This window comes from Molossus molossus, unplaced genomic scaffold (assembly GCF_014108415.1).
Source record: "Molossus molossus isolate mMolMol1 unplaced genomic scaffold, mMolMol1.p scaffold_m16_p_19, whole genome shotgun sequence".
Taxonomy (NCBI): domain Eukaryota; kingdom Metazoa; phylum Chordata; class Mammalia; order Chiroptera; family Molossidae; genus Molossus; species Molossus molossus.
In genome coordinates this window covers 47,832,515-47,858,995 of record NW_023425354.1, presented here as the reverse complement: position 1 = coordinate 47,858,995, position 26,481 = coordinate 47,832,515, and the positions used below count along the sequence as shown (strand labels likewise).

General features: G+C 44.4%; 1 protein-coding gene and 1 pseudogene across 4 annotated transcripts; one reads left to right on the top strand and one right to left on the bottom strand.

The window, feature by feature from the left end:
- Nucleotides 1-19: 19 nt before the first annotated feature.
- EIF5A (eukaryotic translation initiation factor 5A) lies at nucleotides 20-4,887 on the bottom strand. Of its 4 annotated transcripts, none has more exons than XM_036269112.1 (6): nucleotides 4,554-4,572; nucleotides 2,669-2,854; nucleotides 1,264-1,368; nucleotides 987-1,118; nucleotides 813-886; nucleotides 20-670 (listed from the first exon to the last, which is right to left on the bottom strand). In XM_036269112.1, exons 2-5 carry the CDS (start codon nucleotides 2,831-2,833, stop codon nucleotides 824-826), a joined length of 465 nt encoding a protein of 154 aa, XP_036125005.1. In that variant the 5' UTR covers nucleotides 2,834-2,854; nucleotides 4,554-4,572; the 3' UTR covers nucleotides 20-670; nucleotides 813-823. The 4 variants fall into 4 exon arrangements, with proteins under 4 accessions (XP_036125005.1, XP_036125004.1, XP_036125001.1 ...); XM_036269111.1 differs by lacking the exon at nucleotides 4,554-4,572 and adding an exon at nucleotides 4,334-4,353; XM_036269108.1 differs by lacking the exon at nucleotides 4,554-4,572 and adding an exon at nucleotides 3,356-3,538.
- Nucleotides 4,888-15,318: 10,431 nt separating this feature from the next.
- Nucleotides 15,319-15,652, top strand: LOC118635050 (annotated as a pseudogene).
- Nucleotides 15,653-26,481: the final 10,829 nt, after the last annotated feature.

Sequence of the window (26,481 nt, the reverse complement as noted above, 5' to 3'; positions counted from 1 at the left end):
AATACCCATTTATTCAAAGTAGCCAAGTTGGGGCTTCATATTAAACTTGTAGTTTTATTCAGGTTTGATTTTAACAAATGTGTCAGGGTGAGAGCCCACAGGGAAGGGTGAAGCCCATGGGGGCAGGGCCCTCCCAGATGCCTGAGGAGGTGGGCAGGTCCCCTTTCCTCTCCTCCTCTTCCCTCTCCTGCTAAAGGGATTTGGGGAGAGACTTAGGCATAGGGAAGGGGCTGGTCCCCAGTCTGAGGGGATGGTGCTTGGGATAAAGGGCTATGGGGAACAGGAACCAGACCAGGGATGAGTGGGGGGAGGGCACAAGGACCATTTGCCAGAATCCACAGCTTTCTGATTCCAGAATGAATTAAAAAAAAAAAAAAAAAAAAAAAATCCTAAACCACAAGCAGCACCCACCCCCTCTCCCCCACAAGGGCTGTAGTGCGAGGGGAGAAGAGGAAGGCAGCTTCACCAAGGCCATGGCTCACTCACTCCTGGCCAAGGGAACAGGGTGAAGGGCAGGGGCTCCCCAACAGATTGAGAGGGTGGGGGGAAAACAAAATAAAACATCAAATAAATCGTGTAGGAGTCCAGCCAAGGGCCGGGCCAGAGCTGGGCCAGGCTGGGGGAGGGGGCCTCTGCAGGCTCGAGGATCACTGCTGCCACCACCGCCACCCTGGGTAGGAAAGAGAAACCAGGTAAGACAGGATAATACTTTCATCAGGAAGAAAGGTGAGGACCATGCTGGGGCCAGAAAGTCTGGAACAATTAAGACTAAAAATATGTGAAGGGGACTTGGGGGGAGTCTGTCCACTCACCTGGGAGATAGTTATTTTGCCATGGCCTTGATTGCAACAGCTGCCTCCTCTGTCATGGCAGACAGCACTGTAATCTGCAGGGAACAACAAGGAGGAGAGTCAGAAGTCTGAGCTCATGGATCAAGCACAAGGAGCAAAGCTGGGAACAAAAGAAAGAGGGTGGGGACACCATACCAGGATCTCCTCTCCACAGTCATACTTCTGCTCAATCTCCTTGCCGAGGTCTCCCTCAGGCAGACGAAGGTCCTCTCGCACCTCCCCACTGTCCTGGAGCAGTGATAGATACCCATCCTGGATGCCTATCAGCTGGGGGCAGACAGGAAAGGAAGGTGAAGGTTGAGGATAAAGGGTGTGACATACCAAATACTCTCCCCTGCGCAAGTTCTTGCTTGGTATTTGCCAACCCCTCAACTGCCCCCGCAACCCATCTACACCAAGACCATCCACATACCTGGAAATCATTCCTTTTGATGTTGGGAACATCCATATTATGAGTTGACGGGCAGATATCTTCATATTTCTTCCCAGTAAAGATGTCAATACCAACCAGGTGGACCTGTGTGCAATATATCACATGAAAGAGAAATGCAACCAAACTCTAAGATGAAGGAGATAAAAATTCAAGTTGTCCCTGGGTGGTGAGAAAGAAGTCAGACTATATTGTTTGGGCAAAGATTAGTGGAGTTGGGAATGAACCATAAAGAAACACTAAAGCACCCTGGCCGGTTTGGCTCAGCATTTAGAGCGTTAGCCTGTGGTCCAGAAAGACCCGGGTTCGGTTCCCTCTAAGGGCACGTACCTCAGTTGGTTTGTCCCCGGCCCTGGTTGGGTCATGTGGGTGGCAACCACTTGATGTGTCCCTTTCATGTCGATGTTTCTCTCTCTCTCCCACCCACTCTATCTGAACAAAATATCGACAAATGTCCTTGGGTGGGGATTAAAAAAAAACACACACTAAAGCCTCTAAAAAGAACCTGAGGTGAAAAGACCTCCACTGAGACTGGGTTGACAGCACAAGGGAAAATGTAAAACAGTTTTGGAGCAGTCAGTTAACCTCGAGCTATCAAATTAGTGACAAATAAAAGGCTAATAACTTGGGAAATAAGGTAGAAGGTAAAGAGCTGAGAAAACAGGAAGGACTGAAAGAACTGAAAATAAAAATGACATGAGAGATCAGAAAAACTGAGCAATTAGGAAACAATGAAACCAGAAAGAAAACAGAAGAATCTAGGACTTAAGGGGGTAACCCAGGATGAATGCCAAGTCAATAGATGATAGAAAAAACTGAGTAGGGAACATAATTATAAAATACAAAACAAGGATGAAACAGGTTGAACTTCTGAGGAAAAAAACCCTCAAGAGCCAAGAAAGTCAGGACCCAGAAAAAGCAAGGAGGCTCTAGGAACTCAAGGAGAGGGGGCAGCTAGGTAATTTGGAATTTCAGAGTTACACTGGCCCCCTTCAGGGAAGGCTGCATTCCACATTAGGACTGGAGAAACCCTGAGCAAAGTGATAAAGATTCAAGGGAAGATAGACAAACAGAAAAAGTGAAAGCCATGAATAAGGATGGAATACATGAACAGCCAGAGTTTAAAGAACCACCAAGAAAAGTCAGAGACACACAATGATAGGGAGAGGGGGTTACCAAAGAATGATGGTGGAAGAAGCTCAAGGCCAGGAGCAAGTATAATAGGAAAGATATCCAGGGTTGAGTGCTGAACACAAGAAACTGGATTGTAGGTAAGAAAAGAGTTAAAGAAAGATAGAGAACTAGGGCTGATGACAGCTTGCTGCCAGGAGCCCCATGGACATGGAAAGTGTGGGGAAGGCAAGATGTGAAGAGGTGAAATTCTAACCTTGGCATGGCCGTGCTTGCCAGTCTTGGAGGTGGACATCTCCACAATCTTACATGGCCGTCCTTTGAGCACCACAAAGCCATTCTTACGTAATGCTGAGCACTGCATTGGGAAGGTGGCTGAGGCCCCTGCATCTCCTGTCTCGAAGTCCAAATCATCTGCCATTTTAAGAGGCTTCGATTCCAACTAGAGTTAAGGAAAAAACTGGGGTCAGTAAAGCTGTGTCTCCAATTTATCCCACTCTTCTCTGGAAACATCGCTTCATTTTATTTCCAGTTTATTCCATTACCCACCTAAAATAAAATAAATTCCTAGATTAAATACCGATTGGAATCACAAATACTTGAAAACTGATGTGTGTATGGCAGGGGGAATAAGCTGGATTTCCACCCCAAATGAAAGCTATAGGGGGCTTGGGAAAGGAAGTCTTGGGCATTAGGACGCCAAATTTCTGAGATGGGCAAAGGCCTAATCCCTGGGAGGGGGAGGACTCAGGTGTTACTTGCTACTGAAACCAACCACCCCCTTAGCCCACACATAACCAGAGCTATAATTAGGTGAGCAGCTATGAGCCAGCAAAAGGGCGGGGCTAATGTGGAGGGGAGAAGGGAGGGTGGATACCGGAGGACAGGGCCCCACCCGTCTCTGTTACACACCCCCCACCCTATCCACACACAAGCCACTCACTGGTACAGGAAACCACAAGGGCTCTTTGGGGGATTCCCGCCTCTCCAACATGCACTTGCAGATGCAGCCAAAAGGGAGAAAGTAAAGTTGTTTCCTAACTGACCCCCCTGCCAAACACCTCTATTTCCCAAAGGGAACCCAGGAACCCAGCGTCTCCTCGAGGGCCCTCCCACTTTTCCCAAGATGCTTAGGTCCTGTCGGCTTTTCACACCGGGCCTGTTAAGTCAGTAGAGAGGGCAGTGGAGAATGATGATAAAACGAAAGCAAAAGACTGAAAGTAGTGAGTAGTATAACTTATACTAGGTTAGTATAATTAAGAACTCTAAAACCTTAACTTCCAAAACATACACAACGAGTAAGACAGTGACAAGGTTTTAGAGCAACTATAACAGCAGGGAACTCATCTGCCCCGGACTTGAAAGCGCTGTCAGCACCACTGAGTTGGGCTCCCGTCCAATAGCTCTCGTTTTCCCCATTTCTCTGGCCTCCCAGCAAGTAAGAGTGCCACTTACACCTGGCTGGCCCCTCAATTCACCTGAGGTTTTGGGGAAAAGCTCCAGGGGCCCATGAGGTGGGAGACCTCTAACATATGCCCACAGTGAGCTCTCTCGGACGATCAAGATCCGGGCCCCAGGCTTCTCCCACTCCTCAAATTTCCAAGCTCCCTTAGACGCCCGCAAGGACCTGCTCTCCCCACACTGAGGGTTGCCGGCTCCCGCCCAACATGTGGCCGCCTGGGGCTTCCGGTGGCCGGGACCGGGGGGAGGGGTCCCCGCGTTGCCATGCGGACCCAGTCCACGTTCGGCCATGCGGCCTCCAACCCCGAGGGCAGCCTCCAGTGCGGGGCACTTCCGGTGCCGCGGATGCCCCCTCCTCAAAGGCCGCGCCAGGCCGGAGCCACGCAGCCTCCCCTCCCCCCGCCGGCGGCCAGCCCCCCATAAATGCCCTCTCACCGAATAACCCCCTCCCCCAACTCACGTGGTCGCGCAAAGTCTGGTTCTCAACGGCTCAAGTACCCTTGTCCCGGCGGGCCGATCTGGCCCCCGGCCCTCGCCCCGGCGTGGCCGCCTGGCGGCCTCTCCCGCGTGGCGGCCTCGCGGCTTGCCGTCCCCCGCCCTGCGTCGCTCCAACGTCACCCAGCAGGCCCCAACCGTCACCCCACGCGCTAACCGGGTCGCACACCCGCGTCTTTCCGCACCTCGCGCCACTCGCCAACCGGATCCCGAGCAGCGGCCACCGCCGCTCCCTTCTGCCCCCTCCCCGACCCCAGCGCAGTTCCATCTCTACTCCAAGGCCCAAGCCAAGGTTCCGCGCACGCGCGCCCTGCCCGCTCTCACCTCGCGCGAACGCAATAATTCGACCCCGTCCGCTCGCCGCGAGCCCAACCGCTGCCTCTGAGCCCGCTGCCGCCGCCGCCGTCGCCGCCGCCGCTGCTGCACACGGGTCTTAGTACGCAGGCGCCGACTCCCCACTGACCAACCAAGCAGCCCTGTGACAGCCGCGCAAGCGTGCTATCTAGCTCCTCCGCCCTCCACCCCCGCACTGCGCAAGCGCACACATCCTCCCCGAGCTCCATCCTCCCTCCCACCTACCCATCCATGACGCGTATACGTGACCCCGCCCCTCACAAATCCTGAGTTCGGCCCACCAGTAGGCAACGCGCAGGCGCACCCGGTTTTTTAATCCCTTTAACCTCCTCTTCCTTCCCCGTGATTGACCACTAGCCCTACCGGACAGTCCTTGCGCCTGCGCAATAAGGAGCCTTAGATTCTGCACCCTCTGAAGGAAACGCCTCGACCACAAAGCGCATGTGTGTTGGGAATCTTGACCACCCCTTCCACCTCAGACGTCGTTTGTACGCCGCACGTTGAAAAGACCACGCCACTGTATCGCTAGTCTCGCCTAGGACGCATGCGTTGTAGGAAACGCCCCACCTCGGCTTTAACTAGACTAACGATTCACACGTTTCAGAAAACTTGCACTGTGGGGTGGGCTCCTTGTCTCAAAACTCCTTCCCGGCCCCCCCGCCCTTGCCCACTCGCCCCGTTATACACATGCGCACCAGAGCTCTTCCCGCTCCAGTCTTCGTAGAGCGTTAGTGTGGTCGGGTTATCGCCCATCTGAATTTCAGTTCTCCAAGCTGTACGGCTCTGTTCTGCCATAGAGTTTCACCCGGAAAGATAGAGCGGTCCTGTCCCCACCACCATCTTGTTTAAACGCTTGGTCCGCATTGGTCCCTATGACTCCCATGGAGGCTATTCTTTCTCTGAGTCCTGAGTTAAGAGACTTATTTGTCATTTCTACCCCACGCCCCAGCTGTTCTCTGCGGTCTCCAAAACAATTGTCTCCGAGTACCCTTAGAAAAAATTATAAGAAAGAATGGTATGCAAAATGCCACTTACATTCTCTTAAATCATAGAAGATGATCATGAAGCTGGAAGCCAGCTATCTCTTGGGATGTATTTCCCTAGCCCTCGTTCTAGGGAAGAAAGCTTCTGCATTTCCTGAAAATGTCTAGTCTCCGTCTAGTTCCTAGGTTTCCAGCACTATCTTCACGGCTACTTTGCTTCAGTAAGCTAGGTGAACAACAGTACGGTGGAACAAGACAAGCAACTAAATATCTGGGATTAGAATCCAGAAACCCCGAATTTGGTATTTGTTTTAAGAATCCCATTACACTTGCCCTGGCCAGTTTGGCTCAGCAGTTAGAGTGTTGGCCAGTGGACCGAAGAGTCACAGGTTTGATTCTGATCAAGGGCAGTACCTCGGTTGCAGTCCATTACTGGCCCTGGTTGGGGTCTAGCGGGAGGCAACTAATCCATGTTTCTGTCTCTCCCTCCCTCCCTCCCTCCCACTCTATCTGTAGATAAATGGAAAAATGTCCTGAGTGAGGATTAAAAAAAATAAAAATAAATAAAAAATTCTGTGACATAATAGATGTGAACTGAAAACATCAGCTTGAATTAATACATTTATCTAGCACATTATACTACCAACCCCAGCTCCTCCCACTGCTGAGCCAAACTGGCCAGGGCAAGTGTTATGGGATTCTTAAAACAAATACCAAATTCTGCCCTTTCCTTTGTAAAACAAAACGTGTTCTACATACATGTCTGTCTGTTCTACCCTACCAGACAGTGAACTCTGTCAGAGCAGTCATTTCATCCCCAGCACCCACCATAGAATCTGGCATATGGCTAGCTCTGAATGTTTATAGAACGAGTGAATTGGAGGGAGAAGGGAATCTGAGCAGGAGAAACTGGGAGGGAATCAAGAAGGAAGAATGTTGAGTCTTCTTACAGCTTCAGAAAGAATGGCCTTACCTGCACTAGAGGCTCTCCTAAAGGGAGATGAAAGCTCAGATCATTTATGTAACAAATGATACATAGGAAACCCAGTAATTACTGTTTTGTTTCAGATGCTCCAGCTACATAATTAAAGTAGTCTTCAGATCAAGAGGCAGTCTACTTGAGAAACCACTTCTGAGGAGTCTAATCCACACTTGGACCTGATTTAGAGGATGAGGTCTGAAACTGTCCTGATGACATAATGAATTGAGACTTTGGAGGTCTTGGGGAGGGTATAGTGCATTTTGCAATGGGAATGATATAAATTGTTGAGGCCAGAGGGCAGACTATATTACATTGTGTTATCCAAGGATTATCACAGTAATATTTCTCATCTCACATGCTCTTATCCTGTGTGACCTTGCCATTTCCCATCAAGGGGTCTGATGGATCTGAGCAGGCTTGTAGTTGCTTTGACCAAAGCATAGGGTCATGTGACCTTACAAGGCTGGGTCATAACAAGTGATGCAGCTTTCACCTTATTTTTCTGACACACTTGCACCTGATGCCCTGGACCACCATGCAGGAAATCCAACTACCACATCCAAGCTGTGAGGAGACCAAAGCCACATAGGGAGGCCATGCATAAGGACTCCTGTCAACAGTTCTAGACCCTAGCCACTTGAGTTTGTCTTGCTGAGGCCATGGGCATTGTGCAGAGATAAGCCAACTTCATCATGCCATTCATGTCCAAATTTCTAAGCTATAGGATATATGAACTTAATGAAACAGTTGTATTTTATACACTAAGCTTTGAAGTAGTAACCAGAAAATTGGATAACTAAGACAAGCATTGCAAGAGATGCTAAAGGGAGACTGCTGAAAGAAGAATAGAGAGGGGGAGGAGGGGAACCCAGGCATAAAATAAAAGTGGCAACTAGTAAGTACCTATCAATAATAACTTTAAACATAAATGGCTTAAATACTCCAATCAAAAAACACAGGGTATGCCCTGGCTGATTTGGCTCAGCGGTTAGAGTGTCGGCCTGTGGTCCAGAGAGACCTGGGTTCGGTTTCCTCTAAGGGTACGTACCTTGGTTGCAGTTTGTCCCTGGCCCTGGATGGGTTGTGCAGGTGGCAACCATTCAGTGTGTCCCTTTCACGTTGATGTTTCTCTCTCTCTCTTCCTCTCTCTCCCTCCCACTTTATCTGAGCAAAAAATGGAGAAATGTCCTCGGGTGGGGATAAAAAACAAAAACATACTACAAACAGCCCTGGCCGGTTTGGCTCAGCGGTTGGAGTGTAGGCCTGCGGACCAGAGTTCTGGGTTTGGTTCCCGCTAGGGGCAGGTACCATAAATAAATAAATAAACAAACAAACAAATAAATAAAAAAAAACGCACTACAAACAGCCTGGTTGGCGTGGCTCAGTGGTTGAGCGTTGACCCATGCACCAAGAGGTCACCAGTTCGATTTCCAGTCAGGGCACATGCCCAGATTGTGGGCCTGATCCCCAATAGGGGCATGCAGGAGATGGTCAATAGATGTTCTTTCTCATTAATATTTCTATCTCTCTCTCCCTCTCCCTTCCTCTCTCTGGAAAAATCAGTAAAGAAAAAAAAATTTAAAAGCAAAACCAAACATACTACAAAAAAATTATATGCCAACAAACTGGACAATCTAGGCAAATGGACAAATTTCTAGAAACATACAGCTTCCCAAAATTGAACCAGGAAGAGATAGAAAACTTGAGCAGACCAATAACAACGAAGGAAATTGAAGATGTGGTCAAGAAAACTCCAAGCAAACAAAAGCCCTAGGCCCAGATGGCTTCATGGGGGAGTTTTACTGAACATTCAAAGAATATCTAACACCTCTTCTCCTCAAACTATTCTAAAAAATCCAAGATGATGGAAGATTTCCAAACTCATTTTATGAGGCCAACATAATTCTAATTCCAAAACCAGATAAAGACACTACAAAGAAAGAAAACTACAGGCCAATATCCCTGAAGAACACAGATGCCAAAATCCTTAACAAAATATTAGCAGATCAGATCCAGCAATACATCAAAAAAATTATTCATCATGACCAAGTGGGTTCATCCCAGGGATGCAAGGATGGTACAATATTCGCAAATCAATAAATGTGATACACCACATAAACAAGATGAAAGATAAAAACTATATGATCTTATCAATAGATGCTGAAAAAGCATTGGACAAAACCCAGCACCGATTTCTGATAAAAACGCTCAGCAATGTGGGAATAGAGGGATCATATCTCAACATAATAAAAGCCATATATTAAAAACCTATAGCCAACATCATACTCAATGGGCAAACACTAAAAACATTTTCCTTAAAAACAGGAATAAGAGAGGGATGTCCACTTTCACCACTCTTATTTAACATAGTCCTGGAAGTCTTAGCCACAGCAATTAGACATGAAGAAAAAATAAAAGGGATCCAAATAGAAAAAGAGAAAGTGAAACTGTCATTATTTGCAGATGACATGATACTGTCCATAGAAAACCCTAAAGACTCCATCAAAAATCTACTAGACTTAATAAATGAATTTGGCAGAGTAGCAGGATATAAAATTAACATCAAGAAATCAACAGCATTATATACACCACAATGAACTCACAGAAAGAGAAACTAACAAAGCAATCCCATTTACCATTGTGGCAAAAAAATTAAGATACCTAGGAATAAACGTAACCCAAGAAGTAAAGGACCTATTTGCAGAAAACTATAGGTCATTGTAAAAAAGAAATAGAGGAAGATAGAAAAAAGTGGAAGCATATGCCTTGTTCATGGATTAGAAGAATTAACATCAAGAAAATGTCCATACTACCCAAAGCAATCTATAGATTCAATGCAATCCCCATCAAAATACCAACGGCATATTTCACAGAACTAGAACAAATACTTCAAAAGTTTGATTGGAACCAAAAAAGACTGCAAATAGCTACAGCAATCTTTTTTTTTTTTTAAATCCTCACCTGAGGATATTTTTCTATTTTATCTGTAGATAGAGTGGGAAGGAGGGAGGGAGAGAAAGAGAAACATCAACATGAGAGGGACACATCAACTGGTTGCCTCCTGCACAACCCTGACCAGGGCTGTGGATGAACCGCAATCATGATACATGTCCTTGACTAGAATCAAACCCGAGACTAGCCAGGACAACTACAGCAACCTTGAAAAAGAAGAGCAAAGTAGGAGGGATCAGAACACCAGATATCAGGTTATACTACAAAGCCACAGTAATCAGAACAGCTTGGTACTGGCACAAGAACAGGTATATAAATCAATGGAACAGAACAGAGAACCCAGAATTTTTTTTTTTTTTTTCCTTTTATCTTCAGATAGAGTGGGGGGGAGAGAAGGGGGAAGAGAGAGAAAGAAACATCAATGTGAGAGAGACACATGGACTGGTTGCCACCCACACGACCCCAACTGGGGCTGGGGACAAACTGCAACCAAGGTATGTGCCCTTAGCAGGAACTGAATTCAGGACTCTCTGGTCCATGGGCCGATATTCTAACCACTGAGCCAAACTGGCCAGTGCGAGAACCCAGAAATTGACTCAAGTCATTATGCTCAATTAATATTTGATAGAGGTAGCAAGAGCATACAGTGGAATAAAGACAACTTTTTAAATAAATGGTGTTAGAAAAATTGGGCAGCTACATGTAAAACAATGAAGCCAGACCACCAAATTACACCATACACAAGAATAAACTCAAAATGGATAAAAGACTTAAATGTGACTAACGAATCCATAAAAATCCTAGAAAAAAATGTAAGCAACAAAATTTCTGACATCACACACAGCAAAATGTTCACTGATACAATGCCTAAGGTAAGAAAAACAAAGGAAAAAATGAACACATGGGACTACATCAAACTAAAAAGCTTCTGCACAGCAAAAGAAACAACCATCAAAATGGAGAGAGAATCCACTATATGGGAGAGCATAATTGCCAATGATACATCAGATAAGGGGTTAATTTCCAAAATATATAGAGTGCTCATATAAGTCAACAAAAGGAAGACAAAGAACCCAATTAAAAAATGGGCAGAGGACCTAAATAGACACCTCTCCAAACAGGACATACAAATGGCCAAGAGACATATGAAAAAATGCTCAATGTCACTAATCATCAGAGAGATGCAAATTAAAATAACTATGAGGGCCCTGGCCAGTTTGGCTCAGCGGTTAGAGCGTTGGCCTGCGGTCCAGAGAGACCCGAGTTTGGTTCCCGCTAAGGGCAACGTACCTCGGTTGCAGTTTGTCCCCAGCCCTAGTTGGTCGTGTGGGTGGCAGCCACTCGATGTGTTCCTTTCACATCGATGTTTCTCTCTCTCTCTCCCCCTCCCACTCTATCTGAACAAAAAATGGAAAAATGTCCTCAGGTGAGGATAAAAATAAATCAATCAATCAATAAATAAATCAATAAATAAAATAACTATGAGGTATCACCTCACACCTGCCAGAATGGCTCCCATCAACAAATCATCAAACAACAAGTGCTGGTCAGGGTGTGGAGAAAAAAGGACTCTAGTATATTGTTGGTGGGAATGCAGACTGGTGCAGCCACTGTGGAAAACAATATGGTGTTTCCTCAAAAAATTAAAAATCGAACTGCCATTTGACTCAGTGATCCCACTTCTAGGAACATACTCTGAGAAGCCTGAAACATCAATCAGAAATAATATATGTACTCCTATGTTCATAGCAGTACTATTTATAATCACTAAGATCTAGAAACAACCCTGGCCAGTTTGGTTCAGCAGTAGAGTGTCAGCCTGAGGACCAATGAATGGCAGGTTCAATTCTGGTTAAGGGCATGTACCTCAGCAGTTGTGGTTCATCCTGGGCCCTGGTTGGGGTCATGCGGGAGGCAACCAGTCAATGTGTCCCTCTCACGTTGATGTTTCTCTCTTTCTCCCTTTCTCTCCCTCCCACTCTATCTGAAAATGTCAACCTGCAGTGAGGATTAAAAAAAAGATCTGGAAACAGCCCAAGTGTCCATCAATAGATGAGAGGATAAAAAGCTGTGGTACAGTCCAGCTGGTGTGGCTCAGTGGTTGAGCATCAACCCATGCACCAAGAGGTCTCCAGTTCAATTCCTGGTCAGGACACATGCCTAGGTTGTGGGCCAAATCCCCAGTGGGAGGCATGTAGGAGGCAGCCAATCGATGTTCTCTCTCATCGATGTTTCTCTCTCTCCCTTTCCCTTCCTCTCTCTGTAAAATCAATAAAGGAAAAAAAAAGGTGTGGTACATATACACAATGGAATACTATGCAGCTATAAGAAAGAAAGATCTCGTATCCTTCTAGACAATATGGAGGGACCTGAAGATTATCATCCTAAGTGAAACAAGCCAATTGGAGAAAAACAAATATCACATAATTTTACTTATTTGTGGAATATAATGAACAAAACAAGCTGATGGACAAAATAGACCCAGAATAGAGACATAGAAGTAGGGTACAAACTGTCAAATCTCAGAAGAGGGGGTCGGGGGGGGGGGGAAGGAAGAGATAAACCACAGAACTTACATACATGTATGCATAAACATGGTTATAGACAATAATGCTGAGGGTGGATTGGGAGGAGGATATCAATGGGGGAAAAAGGAGAAACATCTGTAACAAAAATAAATAAATGTAAACAAACAAAAAACCACATTATAAGAATCATTTGACATTTTGGTGTATAGTTAAAAAGGCTTCATAATGAGTAAAATATAAATTTCAGTGGAAAAGTTTATGACACACATTTTAGCTGCATAGTAGCTTATTTAGTTTTTTTTTTTTTTATCCTCACCTGAGGACATTTTTTCATTTTTTGTACAGATAGAGTGGGAGGGAGAGAGAGGAAGAGAGAGAGAGAAACATCGACGTGAAAGGGACATATCAAGTGGCTGCCACCCACACGACCAACCAGGGCCGGGGACAAACTGCAACTGAGGTACGTGCCCTTAGCGGGAACCGAACCCGGGTCTCTCCGTACCGCAGGCCGATGCTCTAACCGCTGAGCCAAACCGGCCAGGGCTAGCTTATTTAGTTATTTATTTGGTTTTAAGATACTAAGTCATGTGGCTATATCTGATTTCTAGATAGTTGATGTGCCACTATACATTAGTTTATACTGGTTTATTTGTAAACATTCCATTTAAATTTCATTTTGTTCTACTTGATTGAAAACTCAATAAATATAAGGATTCTTTATTTTTTATCCTCACCCAAGGACATTTTTCCATTTTTTGTTCAGGTAGAATGGGAGGAAGAGAGAGAGAGAGAGAGAGAGAGAGAAACATCGACGTGGAAGGGGCACATCTAGTGGCTGCCACCCGCATGACTAACCAGGGCCAGGGACAAACTGCAACCGAGGTACGCGCCCTTAGCAGGAACCGAACCCAGGCCGACGCTCTAACCGCTGAGCCAAACCAGCCAGGGCAATATAAGGATTCTTTTTAAAAAAAGAAGAATGTTGTGAAACAGTGAAAAGGGAGTCTGAAGTTAGAGATTAACTAATACACTCTTACCGTGGTTGAGGTTGCTCAGTGGTTAGAGTGTTGGCCAATATATTGGAGGGTGGTGGGTTAGATTCCCAGTCAAGGGCACATACCTGGGTTGCAGGTTCCATCTCTGCTCCAGTGGGACGTGTGTGGGAGGCAACTGATCAATATGTCTCTCTCATATGGATGTATGTTTTTTTCTCTCTGTCTCCCCATCCCCTTCCACTCTCTCTAAAAATCAAGGGAAAAATATCCTCAGGTGAGAATCAACAACAACAACAACAACAAAAAGAATACATTCTTCACACACTTCAGGACCACCTTGTTCTGACCTGCCAGGAAACAGGCCTGATACCTGCATGCCCTTCTCTCTCTTGTGCTCTCCTCTTCAGGGTGCTTGTTCCAGTTTAGAATGTCTGATTCTTCTTGGTACTGGTGCTCTCAATTTCTTTGAAGAAAGGGGGCTGGAGGGCTCAGAGATAAGTAAGACTCACCAAATCCTAAACTTACAAAGGAGAAACCAGCTTTAAAGATGGAAGAGCGCTGGCTGGTTTGGCTCAGCAGTTAGAGCGTCGGCCTGCGGTCCCGAAAGACCCGGGTTCGGTTCCCGCTAAGGGCGCGTACCTCAGTTGCAGTTTGTCCCTGGCCCTGGTCGGTAGTGCGGGTGGTAGCCACTTGATGTGTTCCTTTCACATAGATGTTTCTCTCTCTCTCTCTGTTCCTCTCTCTCCCTCCCGCTCTACCTGAACAAAAAAACAAAAAAATGTCCTCGGGTGAGGATTAAAAATAAATAAATAAATAAATAAATAAATAAATAAATAAATAAATAAAGATGGAACAAGAGGATCTCTCCATCCCCTCACTTGAGGCCCAAATCTCCTGCCTATTTACAGAGGAGAGAGTCTCCCCTCCCACCAACCCCGAGGGAAGAATAAGTCTTCCAAGTCAGCCCTACAGTTCATCTGAGCAGTCCATCTTAGGGGCTACCTTTGTTCCCCAGACAGAGCTGTCATGTCAGAATTTTATTTGAGACAGACCTACCTGTCCAGAAAAACACCCACCACCTTCATTGCCTTCTGGAGTCTGCCAGAAAGGCCTAAATCTTCACCAATGGCATCAGTCTCTGAGATGATTTAATTCAACCAAGAAGAACCCATTAAACGGCTTTAGATAACTATTCAGAGGCCATTCAATTCAGAAGTTTCCTCGTGGATTCAAGACCTGCCAGAATAAGGCCCCAACCTACCTATCCCAGCTATTCCTCTGCAGAGCTCCTGTAGACCTTGTGTATTTCACAAACACAGCCATGCCTTTCCCACTCCTGGGCCATTCACTGCTTGTTTAATTTTGGCCTTGTCGCTTAGCCTCTCCGAGATGGAGAGAGATTAACACTTACTTTGTAGAGAGCTCACCCAACCCTAGGGCTATAGACCTCATGTGTACTCACGATTCCAAATGCAGGACTCTAGCTCTGACTTTCTCCTGAGCTGCAGACTGCTGCTTTTTTTGGAGAGAGATTTGTTGTTCCACTTATTTATGCATTCATTGGTTGATTCTTGTATGTGCCCTGACCAGGGATCAATCCTAAAACCTTGGCGTATGAGATGACACTCTAACCAACTGAGATACCTAGTCAGAGCTCCAATTGCTTGCTTGATCTCTCCTCTTGGGTGTTTCAAACAAGCCTCAAAACAAACTCCTGACTATGTTCCTCCTCTAGGGTTTCTCACTGAAGTAAATAGCATCCAGCAAAGTTCACTTAAGCTAAAAACCTAAGTTTCTTGATTCCTTTCACTCACCCCACACATCCATTCTACCACCAAGTCCTGCACACACTGTTTCCAAAACATACTTCAAATTGGTCCACTTCTCTCCATCCTCACCACCCCACACTAATCCATGCTCCCAGTACCTCTTCCTCCTTCCAACCTATTTCCACAGAACAGCCAAATGTTTAAAAAACATAAAGTAGCCCTGGCCGGTTTGGCTCAGTGGTAAAAACATAAAGTAGGGGAGCTTGTGCATGGGGGGGGGGTGTATGAGAAATGTCTGTATCTTCTGCTCAGTTTTGCTGTGAACCTAACACTGCTTTAAAAAAAATAAACTTTATGACCCTTGTCCCGCCTACCTCGGCCTCAGCCATGGCGAGTAGTATCGGTGCCGGGGCAACAGCGGCAGCGGCGACGAATCTGAATGTGCTGAGGGAAACCATGGACGTTCTGCTCGAGATTTCAAGAATTTTGAATACTGGGTTAGATATGGAGACTCTCTCTATTTGTGTACGGCTTTGTGAACAAGGAATTAACCTTGTTCAGTTATTAAGGAACTTCGCAAGGCCACTGAAGCACTGAAGGCTGTTGAAAATATGACAAGCTGACTTTCTGGAGAAATCCTAATGAGATGTCAAGCTCTGCAAGAGGATTTGGAGAGTGCATTGTAGTCAGGAATGTACAATGAAATTACTACATCAGCAGTGTAGCAACATTTTCCTTTTAAAAGAATTATAAAACTATAGCTTTATAAATTAATGAATAGTGGCTTACAGAAAGGACTATCAGATGTGTTTATGTCACATCTTACTTTTTTTTTTTTTTTTTTTTAATCCTCACCTGAGGACATTTTTCTATTTTTTGTTCAGGTAGAGTTCAGGAGGGAGAGAGAGAGGAACATAGAGAGAGAGAGAAACATCGATATGAAAGGAACACATCGAGTGGCTGCCACCCACACGACCGACCAGGGCCGGGGACAAACTGCAACCAAGGTACATGCCCTTAGCGGAAACCGAACCCGGGTCTCTCCGGACCGCAGGCCGACGCTCTAACCGCTGAGCCAAACCGGCCAGGGCACATCTTACTTTTTAAAACCCCTAATGCTTTGGCATTACAGTGTTCATATTTATTCCTTATTTATAGATTTTATAGCTTTAATTTTCTAAGCAGTCTGTCTATCAGATGTGCACATCTGCTGTGCCTGTTTATAGTATAGTGAAACCCATTAGTAGTAATATAGTAGTTATGACTTCCTGACATTTCCATTATAAACTTTAATTTTAAATTGTTTATGCAAAATAACTAGATTTATGTTGCATTGGGCTGAAAGTTGACAGAATTTCAACCACCATTTGTGAAGTTTGATTTAGATTCATTATGTATATCAGAATCTTGTTTTTTTTAATCCTCACCAGAGGACATTTTTCCATTTTTTGTTCAGACAGAGTGGGAGGAAGAGAGAGAGAGAGAGAGAGAGAACCATCGATGTGAAAGGGACACATCGAGAGGCTGCCACCCACAAGACCAACCAGGGATGGGGACAAACTGCAACCGAAGTACGTGCCCTTAGCGGGAACTGAATCCGGGTCTCTCTGGACCACAGGCCGACGCTCTAACCGTTGAGCCAAACCGGCCAGGGCAGAATCTTGTTTTTTTAAGAGCACAAAAAACATTTGTTCTAATTTGATCTTTAACAAAGAATATGTAATTTTTAAACATAAAGTTTGTCTGACAGTTAATAGTGTGAACCAGATCAATTTTGTATTGATTGAAAAATAAAACTTTTAGAAACTTAGATTTTAAAAGTAATGATAGTACTTAGCTTAGTACTATTTGTCAGTTGAATCATTTAATGAGAATATTAATTGAGAGTGTTTTTTTCCCTTAGTTTTATACTCTGAAAATGATGAAACATTTTCAACATGCAAAATTCTTTTTACTCTTATTAAATAAAAATAATTTCAGTGCTTGCCTAATATGTCTTGAGTGATTATCTAATAACTCAATAAATAGCTAGTGGGTATTTTTTTTTTTTTTTTTTATCCTCACCCGAGGACATTTTTCCATTTTTTTGTTCAGGTAGAGTGGGAGGGAGAGAGAGGAACAGAGAGAGAGAGAGAAACATCGACGTGAAAGGAGCACATCGAGTGGCTGCCACCCGCACAACCGACCAGGGCCGGGGACAAACTGCAACCGAGGGACGTGCCCTTAGCGGGAACTGAACCCGGGTCTCTCAGGACCGCAGGCCGACGCTCTAACCGCTGAGCCAAACCGGCCAGGGCGCTAGTGGGTATTTGATCACTAAACAGGAATTGTCATTCAACAAATATGTTACTATTTTTTGAAGGAATAGATTTCCAGTCATTAAACAAAAACTAAGTAATCAAATGTTCCATAATGTCTTTCTAAGATTATTTTTGTGTGTCATTATTTTTACTAAAAAGTTTTAACTAATCAAAATTTGCTTCATAATAAATTTTGATTCTATTTCTGTAACAGAATCTCAATGCAGTATTTTTCCCAAGACTAATACAAATTTAATCTGATTTTATTTTAGACTTTGTTAGCTTCCATTTAAATGATAGTATAAGCATTTACTCTTTAGTAGCATTTTTTTTGTTCTTCAGACAAACTGAAGTGATTTTAGTAAGACTTAGTAATATTTAAATGACAACCTTATATACTGTTTTAAAAATCTATTCTTTTGAACATTTTGACTTTTTAAGTGGATGACATCACCAATGCACTGGAAGGTCTATTATTGGGAGAACTGTTTGGAAGACAGTAAGAACTTGTGATGATCAGTCATTTATTTGCTAATAATACTGTAAATACTGCATGTTATTTATAAAATTAGAGAACACATTTGTCAAGTTACAAACTTTGTATATACTTTTAGGCCATTAGAGTTAATAGTTTAATTGTTTATGACTTTATAGATTAAGTTATTTATGTATGAAACAAAGCAGTAAAATATATTGAGAAGTTATGTTCACAGAGGACTCTAGTATGTTACGTTTCTTAAATATAAACATATTTTTAATGCATACTTAAATAATATTTAAAGAAACCAAAGTAATGATACAATCACAGTGTTGTGCATGTTGTCAGTGACAAAAATAAAACCATTTTGGTAGTAAAAAAAATAAAATAAAATAAATAAACTTTATTTTAAAAAATAAATCAGGCCACATGACTCACTTCCCCCCATTTTTTTTTTTTTTTTTTTTGTTAATCCTCACCTGAGGATATTTTTTCCATTCATTTTTAGAGAGGTGGAAGGGAGGGAGGGAGGGAGGGAATGGGAGAGAGAGAAACATTGTTGTGAGAGAGACACATTGATTGGTTGCTTCCTGCAAGACCCTGACTGGGGCCCAGGAGTGAGCCTGTAACCCAGGTATGTTGACCAGGAATTGAATTTGTAACCTTCAGTGCTCGAGCCAACACTCTAATCACTGAGCCACACTGGCCAAGGCAATTCACTCCCATTTATTTATTTATTTATTATATTTTATCTTTTTAAATCCTCACCCAAGGACATTTTTCAATATTTTGTTCAGATAGAGTGGGAGGGAGGGAGGGAGGGAGAGAGAGAGGGAGGGAGGGAGGGAGAGAGAGAGAGAGAGAGAGAAACATCACGTGAAAGGGACACATGGAGTGGCTGCCACCCACACAACCCAACCAGGGCCGGGGACAAACTGCAACTGAGGTACGTGCCCTTAGCGGGAACTGAACCAGGCTCTCTCTGGACCGCAGGTCGATGATCTAACCGCTGAGCCAAACCGGCCAGGGCAATTCACTCCCCTTTAAAAACCCTTCAAGATGTCATCACTCTTGGAATAAATCCAGATTCCAAGGCTTTGGTTGATCTGGACCTGTGTACTTCATCCTCCTCCTTTTTCACTAAACTTTTCCCTCTAGTAAGCTCAGGTCTCTTCTCCCCCAGGGCCTTTGTACTAGCTGTTTCATGTGCCTCAAACTCTCTTCCCTCATCTCTTCACTTGGCTGTACTCTTCTCATTCTTCAGGTCACGACTTAAACTGTGACACGCATCCTGGCAGTGTTTGCTGAAAGCCTAATTCTAAATTAACCCCCATTTATTCCTCTTCTCTATCACATTCATCTGTGCATTTCCTTCATGGCTCCCGCATGACCCGGACCAGGGCCTGGGACTGAACTGCAACTGAAGTACATGCCCTTGACCGGAATCGAACCCGAGACTCTTTGGTCCATGGGCCAACGCTCCAACCACTGAGCCAAACTGGCCAGGGCTTTCATGTCTTTTATTGTGTCTATAATTAGCATGTGTATATATTTACTTATTTCACTGTCTCCTTTACTAGAATGTGAATCACATGAGGGCAGGAATCTTTGTCTTATTCACCACCATATTCCCAGTACCTTTTACCACACCTGGCACACAGTAAGTACTCAATATATATTTGTTGAAGAAATAAATGAATATGCATATTTTATGTAAACTACCTGAAACATTTTTAGGAGTTAAGAGTTGCTAACGAGCTCTGCAATTATCAGTACAGTTATTGGTGTACTTGTCTTCCTTACTACATGGTCAGAAAATGGTACTCAATAAATGTCAGTGAAATTAATTCAAATAGGACTCCATGGACTTGAGAACAGATGATTTAGTACCATGAAAGTTGAAATTTAGAGATTGTTCTGTAGCAGCACTATCTACTAGAACTGTAATGACAGACATGCTCCATACCTGTGCTAATACAGTATCCACTAGCCACATGTGGCCATTGAGCTCTTGAAATATGTAGGTAGTGGTTACTGTATTGGACAAATCAGACCAGTGTCAGGAAGATCTGTCAGGAGGAAGTGTTTGGGGTCTGGATGAGTAGGGACTCAAGGGGAAGACAGAAGGCTAGATCTTGGGTCTTCAGAATTAATCTAAGAGATTTGAACTTTACCTATGAGTCTTCAATGGACAGTCACTGAAGAGTTTTAAGCAGAATAGAATATTTCATTCATCCATTCATAAATCTGCTTAATTAAGTTTACTTTAACCTCTTACCCCACTCTTATCTCTTCCCTTCCATAGGCAATTGTGCTGTTACATATCTTTTTAAATGTATTCTGATGAAATATGATTGTTACTTGTGGGAATATTTATTTTTAAAATTTTTTTCTTTATTGATTTTAGAGCGAGAGGAAGGGAGAGGGAGTGAGATAGAAACATTAATGAGAGAGAACATCGGTTGGTCGCCTCTTGCATGCCCCCCATTGGGAATTTGGCCCACAACCAGGGTATGTACCCCTGACTAGGAATAGAATCAGCGATTTCTTGGGGCATGGGTCGACACTCAACCACCGAGCCACACTGGCTGGGCTCCATTGACTTTTATTTATTTATTTTTTGCATTTATCTTTATATAGAGTGGGAGGGAGAGAGGGAGGAAGAGAGAGGGAAACATCAATGTGAGAGAGACATATCGAGTGGTTGCCACCACATGACCCCAACCGGGGCCGAGGACAAACTGCAACCGAGATATGTGCCCTTAGTGGGAACCGAACCTGGGACTCTCTGGTCCACAGGCTGACACTCTAACCACTGAACCAAACCAGCCAGGGTGCTCCATTGACTTTTAGATAGAGTAGAAAGAAGAGAGGGAGAGAGAGAAACATTGATGTGAGAGACACCTATCGATCAGTTGCCTCCCGCACAACCCCAACTGGGGCCAGAATCGAACCTGCAACCCAGGTACATGCCCTTGACCAGGAATCCAACCCGAGACAACCTCAGTTCTCAGGTTGACACTCTAACTGCTGAGCCAAACTGGCCAGGGGAGAATAGGTCTTTTTTTTTGTTTTTGTTCAAAATAGCATTATAATTTGTTTTTGTTACAGATGTTTCTCCTTTTTCTCCCATTGACACCCTCCTCCCAGTCCTGCCCGCCCCCAGCATTACTGTCTATGTCCTTGTTTACACATACATGCATTTAAGTCCTGTGGTTTATTTCTTCCCTCCCCCTCCATTCACCTCTTCTGAGGTTTGTCAGTCTGCACCCCACTTCCATGTCTCTGGGTCTATTTTGTTCCTCAGATTGTTATGTTCTTTATATTCTACAAATAAGTGAGATCATGTGATATTTGTCTTTCTCTGATTGGCTTGTTTCACTTAGGATAATACTCTCCAGGTCCCTCTATGTCATCTCAATGGATAAGAGATCTTTCTTTCTTACAGCTGCATAGTATTCCATTGTGTATATGTACCACAGCTTTTTTACCCACTCATCTATTCATGCACACTTGGGCTGTTTCCAGATCTTAGCAATTGTAAATAGTGCTGCTATGCTGGCCGGTGTGGCCCAGTGGTTGAGCATCGACCCGTGCACCAAGAGGTCACCGGTTCAATGCTCGGTCAGGGCACATGCCCAGGTTGTGGGCCTGATCCCCAGTGGGGAGCATGCAGAAGGCAGCCATTCAATGTTCTCTCTCATCGATGTTTCTATCTTTCTTCTTCCTCTCTCTCTAAAATCAATAAAGAAAAAAAAAATTTTTTTAAATAGTGCTGCTATGAACATAGGGGTACATATATTATTTCTGATTGGTGTTTCAGGCTTCTTAGGGTATATACCTAAAGTGGGATCACTGGGTCAAATGGCAGTTCAATTTTTAATTTTTTGAGGAAACACCATATTGTTTTCCATAGTGGAAATGCACCAGTCTGCATTTCCACCATTAGTGTACTATAGTCCCCTTTTCTCCACACCCTTGCCAGCCTTGTTGTTTGATGATTTGTTGATGGCAGCCATTCAAAAAATGGTGATACCTCATAGTTGTGGAATATGTCTTTTTAAGAAAATTGATCGTATATCTCATTCTCTTTCTCTAAGCACATCCATGCTGCCATAAGTACATCCAACTGGTTGCTCCTAATTGCTGCATATTACTCCATGGTATACACTCAACTCACCACATCTTACCTATCACACTCCCAGTGATGGATGCCCAAGATGCCTCCAACTTCCCACCGTCACGTACTCATGCATGTCTCCTTATAAACCTGTAAAAGAATCTCTTTGGGTCATGTGCTCAGAAGATGAATTGCTGGGTCATAGGGAATGGGTACATTTATTATATTTATTTTTTCTTTATTGATTTTAGAGAGAGTGGAAGGGAGAGGGAGAGACAGAAACATCAATAAAAGAGAACATTGATTGGCTGCCTCCTGCATGCCCCCTACTGGGGATTTGGTCCACAACCTGGGCATGTGTCCTGACCGGGAATCGAACCAGCGACTTCTTGGTGCATGCACTGACATTCAACCAGTGAGCCATACTGGCTGGGCGGGAATGTGTACATTTAATGTGCCTAAATATTACCAGAAAAAATAAATACATTTTATAAAGATCGTTCTGGCTGCCTTCATTCATTCAGCCTAATATTTAGTGGTCACTTACTAGATGTCAGGTACAGTTTTACGTCCTGGAAATACAGCAGTGAATAAGACAGACAAGATCCCAAGCTTACAAATGATAAATAAGAAAATATGAACAAAGGAGTATCAGGTACTAATAAATACATAGTGAAAATAAAGTAGATGGTAGAACAAAATGACTGGTAGGCTATTTTGCTTATAAGGTACTTTGTGAAAAGTGGATTGGAAGGGATGGAAATCACTGGAGGTAAGGAAGCCAAGTAGGTAGGAGGCTATCGCAGTGATGTAGGTGAGAGATGCTGATGGTGTGAACCAGGTAGGGACAGTGGACTTCATATCTCTGCGTCCATATATAGTAGAGCCCTTTACCAAGGGAGAGGACCCTGGAGATTTCCAGCTTGTAGCTGGCCATCATGGGTCTGGAGCTCAAAGTGGTCTAGGCTGGCCCTGGCCGGTTTGGCTCAGCGGTTAGAGCGTCGGCCTGCGGTCATGAGAGACCCAGGTTCGGTTCCCGCTAAGGGCGCGTACCTCGGTTGCAGTTTGTCCCCGGCCCTGGTCGGTTGTGCAGGTGGCAGCCACTCGATGTGTCCCTTTCACATCAATGTTTCTCTCTCTCTCTCTGTTCCTCTCCCCCCCCCACCCCCCACTCTACCTGAACAAAAAAATGGAAAAATGTCCTCGGGTGAGGATAAAAAAAAAAAAAAGTGGTCTAGGCTGGAGGCATAGATTGGGGAGTCACCTGTGTCTGTGTTATTCATTGGTTTCCAAGGGCTACTGTAACAAAGTACCACAAACTCGGTGCTTAAAACAACAGACATTTATTCTCAGAGTGCTCTAGAAGTCTGAAATCAAAATGTTGGCAGGGCTATCCTCTCTCTGAAGCCCTGAGGATGATCCTTCTTTGTCTCTTCCAGCTTCTGGCAGCCCCAGGCATTCCTTCGCTTGCAGCTGTAGGACTGCAGTCTCGGCCTCAGTCATCACATGGCATTCTCTCTATGTGTCTGTCTTTAAGTGGCAGTTTCCTCTTAACAGGACACCAGTTATACTGGATTAGGGCCCACCCTAATGACTTCATCTTAACTTGATTACATCTGCAAAGGTCCTATTTCCAAATAAGGTCACATTCACAGATACCAGGGCTTAGGACTTCAACATATATTCTTAAGGGACACAATTCTACTCATAACAGGTCATATCTGAAACAGTAGGAGTGATGAGCTCGCCATAGGAAAAGTGACAGAGTCAGAAGAACAGAAGAACTAAAGACTCTGACCTTTAGGAAGGGGCAAGTCAAAGACTGAGGAGCCCATGAAGAAATCTGAGAAGAAAATGGTCTCCAGTTGCACCCGACATATAGACAGAGAAATGAGGGCAACTAAGTAATATGACAAATGTCAGTGTTTCCTGAATGCCAGACTAAGGGAAGGAGCAGAGCCTGGGTAATACAGACGGTCTTTCAAGAAATTTAGTTAGAAGGAAAAGCCTGACATACAGAAAGAATGAGAGGGGATGTAAGGCCAAGGGATTGCTGAGGAAGATGGAAACGTGTAGTCCCAGCACAGTGGAAGGAGGTTGGTAAGTTGGAAGTTGGGCTCTGGAGTTACTCTGATTTGCATTTGAATTCCAGTTTAGTGTGTTCCACAGTGATGTGAGTTTAGGCTGGTTGCTTCACTTTACTACACCTCAGTTTCCTTACCTGAAAAATGGGATAATTATCATAGTAGTCACTTCCTAGGCTGGCTGTAAGTACTAAATGACTTAAGTCCTCTAATATGCTTAGAACAGTATATGGCACATAGTAAATGCTCAACAAATATTAGCTGTTACTGCTATTAGATTAAAAAAACAACAAGGAAGGAGGTTTCAAGAAGGAGGTGGTAAATAATATTGAACATGGTAGACAGGACAAGAAGATAGAGGGTGGAGAAAAGATCAAGGATTTGGCTGAGTGCTAGCAGAGCCTGAAAAGAGGGGAGGACAGAGGTAACAGCAGCTAGAGACATAACCATATCTGTCTGTCTGTCTGTCTGTCTCTCTCTCCCCCCTCCCTCCCTTCCACTCTATCTAAAAAGTCAATGGAAAAATATCCTCGGATGAGGATTAACAACAACAACAAAAGAGTCGATGGGAGAAGAGAAGATAGAGGCTGTAGATATGGAACACTCTCTCTGTAGCAGTTGAGAAATAAGACAGTAGGAATTAGCAGAGGGAAAAAGTAAATTCTGATTTGGGCTGCAACAAGAAAGTTGAAGGGGAAAGTTGCTAAGAGTATTTGGTACTAGGGGACAGAGGTAACACCTTTTAAATCTTTCAACTAGTATCTGTTTGATGCCACAGATCTCCACCTTTGCTATGCTAAGCCTGGGCATATCCAGAAGAAACTGTTGTACAATGGGGAATGGCACTAAAGAATAATCCCTGTCCAGCCAGTGTGGCTCGGTGGATTGAGCATCGTCCCATGAACTGAGAGGTCCTGGTTTAATTCCTGGTCCAGGCACATGCCCAGTTTGTAGGCTCGATCCCCAGTAGGGGGTGTGCAGGAGGCAGCTGACAGATGTTTCTCTCTCTCTCCCTTCCCCTCTCTCTAAAAAATCAGTAAAAACATATTTGAAAGAAAAAAAAGAAAAATCCCTTGTGGGAATGTGGTGATATAACTCAGCAAGGAGGAAGTGGGAGGAAGGAAAAAGGAGCTGAGAGGTAGGCTTGTCAAGTTTCAGAAGCCTGTGGAGCAACTAGCTAGAGAGTGCCTGGTTCAGAGTCTGGTACAAGGTGGGAGACTCAGGACTGGAGACACAGGTTTAAGAGCCATCAGTAGCAAGCAGTCACCCAAAGCAGGGGAACGGATAAAAAGACCTACAGATGGCAGGTGGCAAGAGAAGACAGTCCAGGAAAGATTGAGGCTGGTAGGCAGAACAAGCCACAAAAGCAGAGGTATAAGGGCATAGAAGGTTGGGCAGTGGAAACTACCAAAAGAACACTTCTCTGGATGGAATCAAAAGAGAACAAAAAAACCATCCACTGAATGTCTCAATTAAGAAGGGATTGTAAGACCATTGCTGAAGCCATCTCAGTGGAGTGATGGGGCAGAAACTGGATTTGGGTTGGTGTGGTGTGGTGTGAAAGAAAGATGAAGGAGTAGAGACAGTAAAGACTGTTTTCAGGAAGTTTGGTATTAAATTAATGGAGATCTACAGGGCAATAATAGTTAAGGAGGCAGAGTGTTGTTTTGTTTTTGTAACAGTGAACAAGATAGGCAAGACAACTTCAGGTGGGCAGGAACAAATGAAAAGAGAGTGACAGAGAAAGGAGGAAGTCTTTTCCCTAGAATGCCTGGAGTCCTTGTTAATTACAGCACATAACAATATTTAAATAACCAGAAAATCACATGCACAAATCCTTCAACTGAATATGGAATTTAATTGTATCTCTCAGTAACCTCTGCTAATAGTTATCCATGGCAATATAGAGTATGTAACTGTTGTATACATGCACGTGTTGTTTCATGGCTCAGAGGCCTCCTTAGTGGGAGCAGCACCCTGGTCTCCTGACCAATTTTTAATCTTACTACAACAGGGCTCACCCTTCCCATAAGCTTCCTCGCATCTCACTCGCTAACCTTATAGTTAACCAGTCCACACCTGAGCTCCTCTGTACCTTCTATGCGCTTCTTTTGTTGACGGGGGACACGCTGTAAACCGCCCTACTTGCGCCCCCCACCCTCGCCTTGGTCTCCTGCTTCTGGCATCCCTTGAGCTGAGAGGTGGGCACAGGTAAATCGGTCCTAAGCAAGCTAAGGAAGGGTGGTCATTTCTGTATACTTCACTGCCTTGCCTTGTGATTTGGTTGTTTTCTCATTTTTTCTCTTTTTCTGTCCATTGAGTCCTGGGAAACAGAATCCTCAACTCGGGAACAGTGGGGTGAGGGGCACCCGAAGAACCACAAGGAAACTGGTACCGGCGGCCCTCTGGAACCGCCGGGAGAGGGCGCTCCAGGACCGCACTGGCGGCCTTGCGAGCCGACGCCGGGTCTGGCGTGGCACACCTGGACTGAGGAAGCGCACGTGGGGCTGAGCGGCGTTTGGGGGCACGTGTGCTGTTCCCGGCTCTCTGTCTCGGCTAAAAATACCG

What these genes read in the sequence shown, in the direction of transcription:
- EIF5A (XM_036269108.1), bottom strand. Translation starts at nt 3,406, where the DNA reads ATGTTGGAGAGGCGGGAATCCCCCAAAGAGCCCTTGTGGTTTCCTGTA. An exon ending in GCAAGCACGGCCATGCCAAG is followed by an intron (nt 1,369 to 2,668) that starts GTTAGAATTTCA and finishes TATTGCACACAG; the next exon opens with GTCCACCTGGTTGGTATTGA. An exon ending in ACTGTGGAGAGGAGATCCTG is followed by an intron (nt 887 to 986) that starts GTATGGTGTCCC and finishes TGTTCCCTGCAG; the next exon opens with ATTACAGTGCTGTCTGCCAT.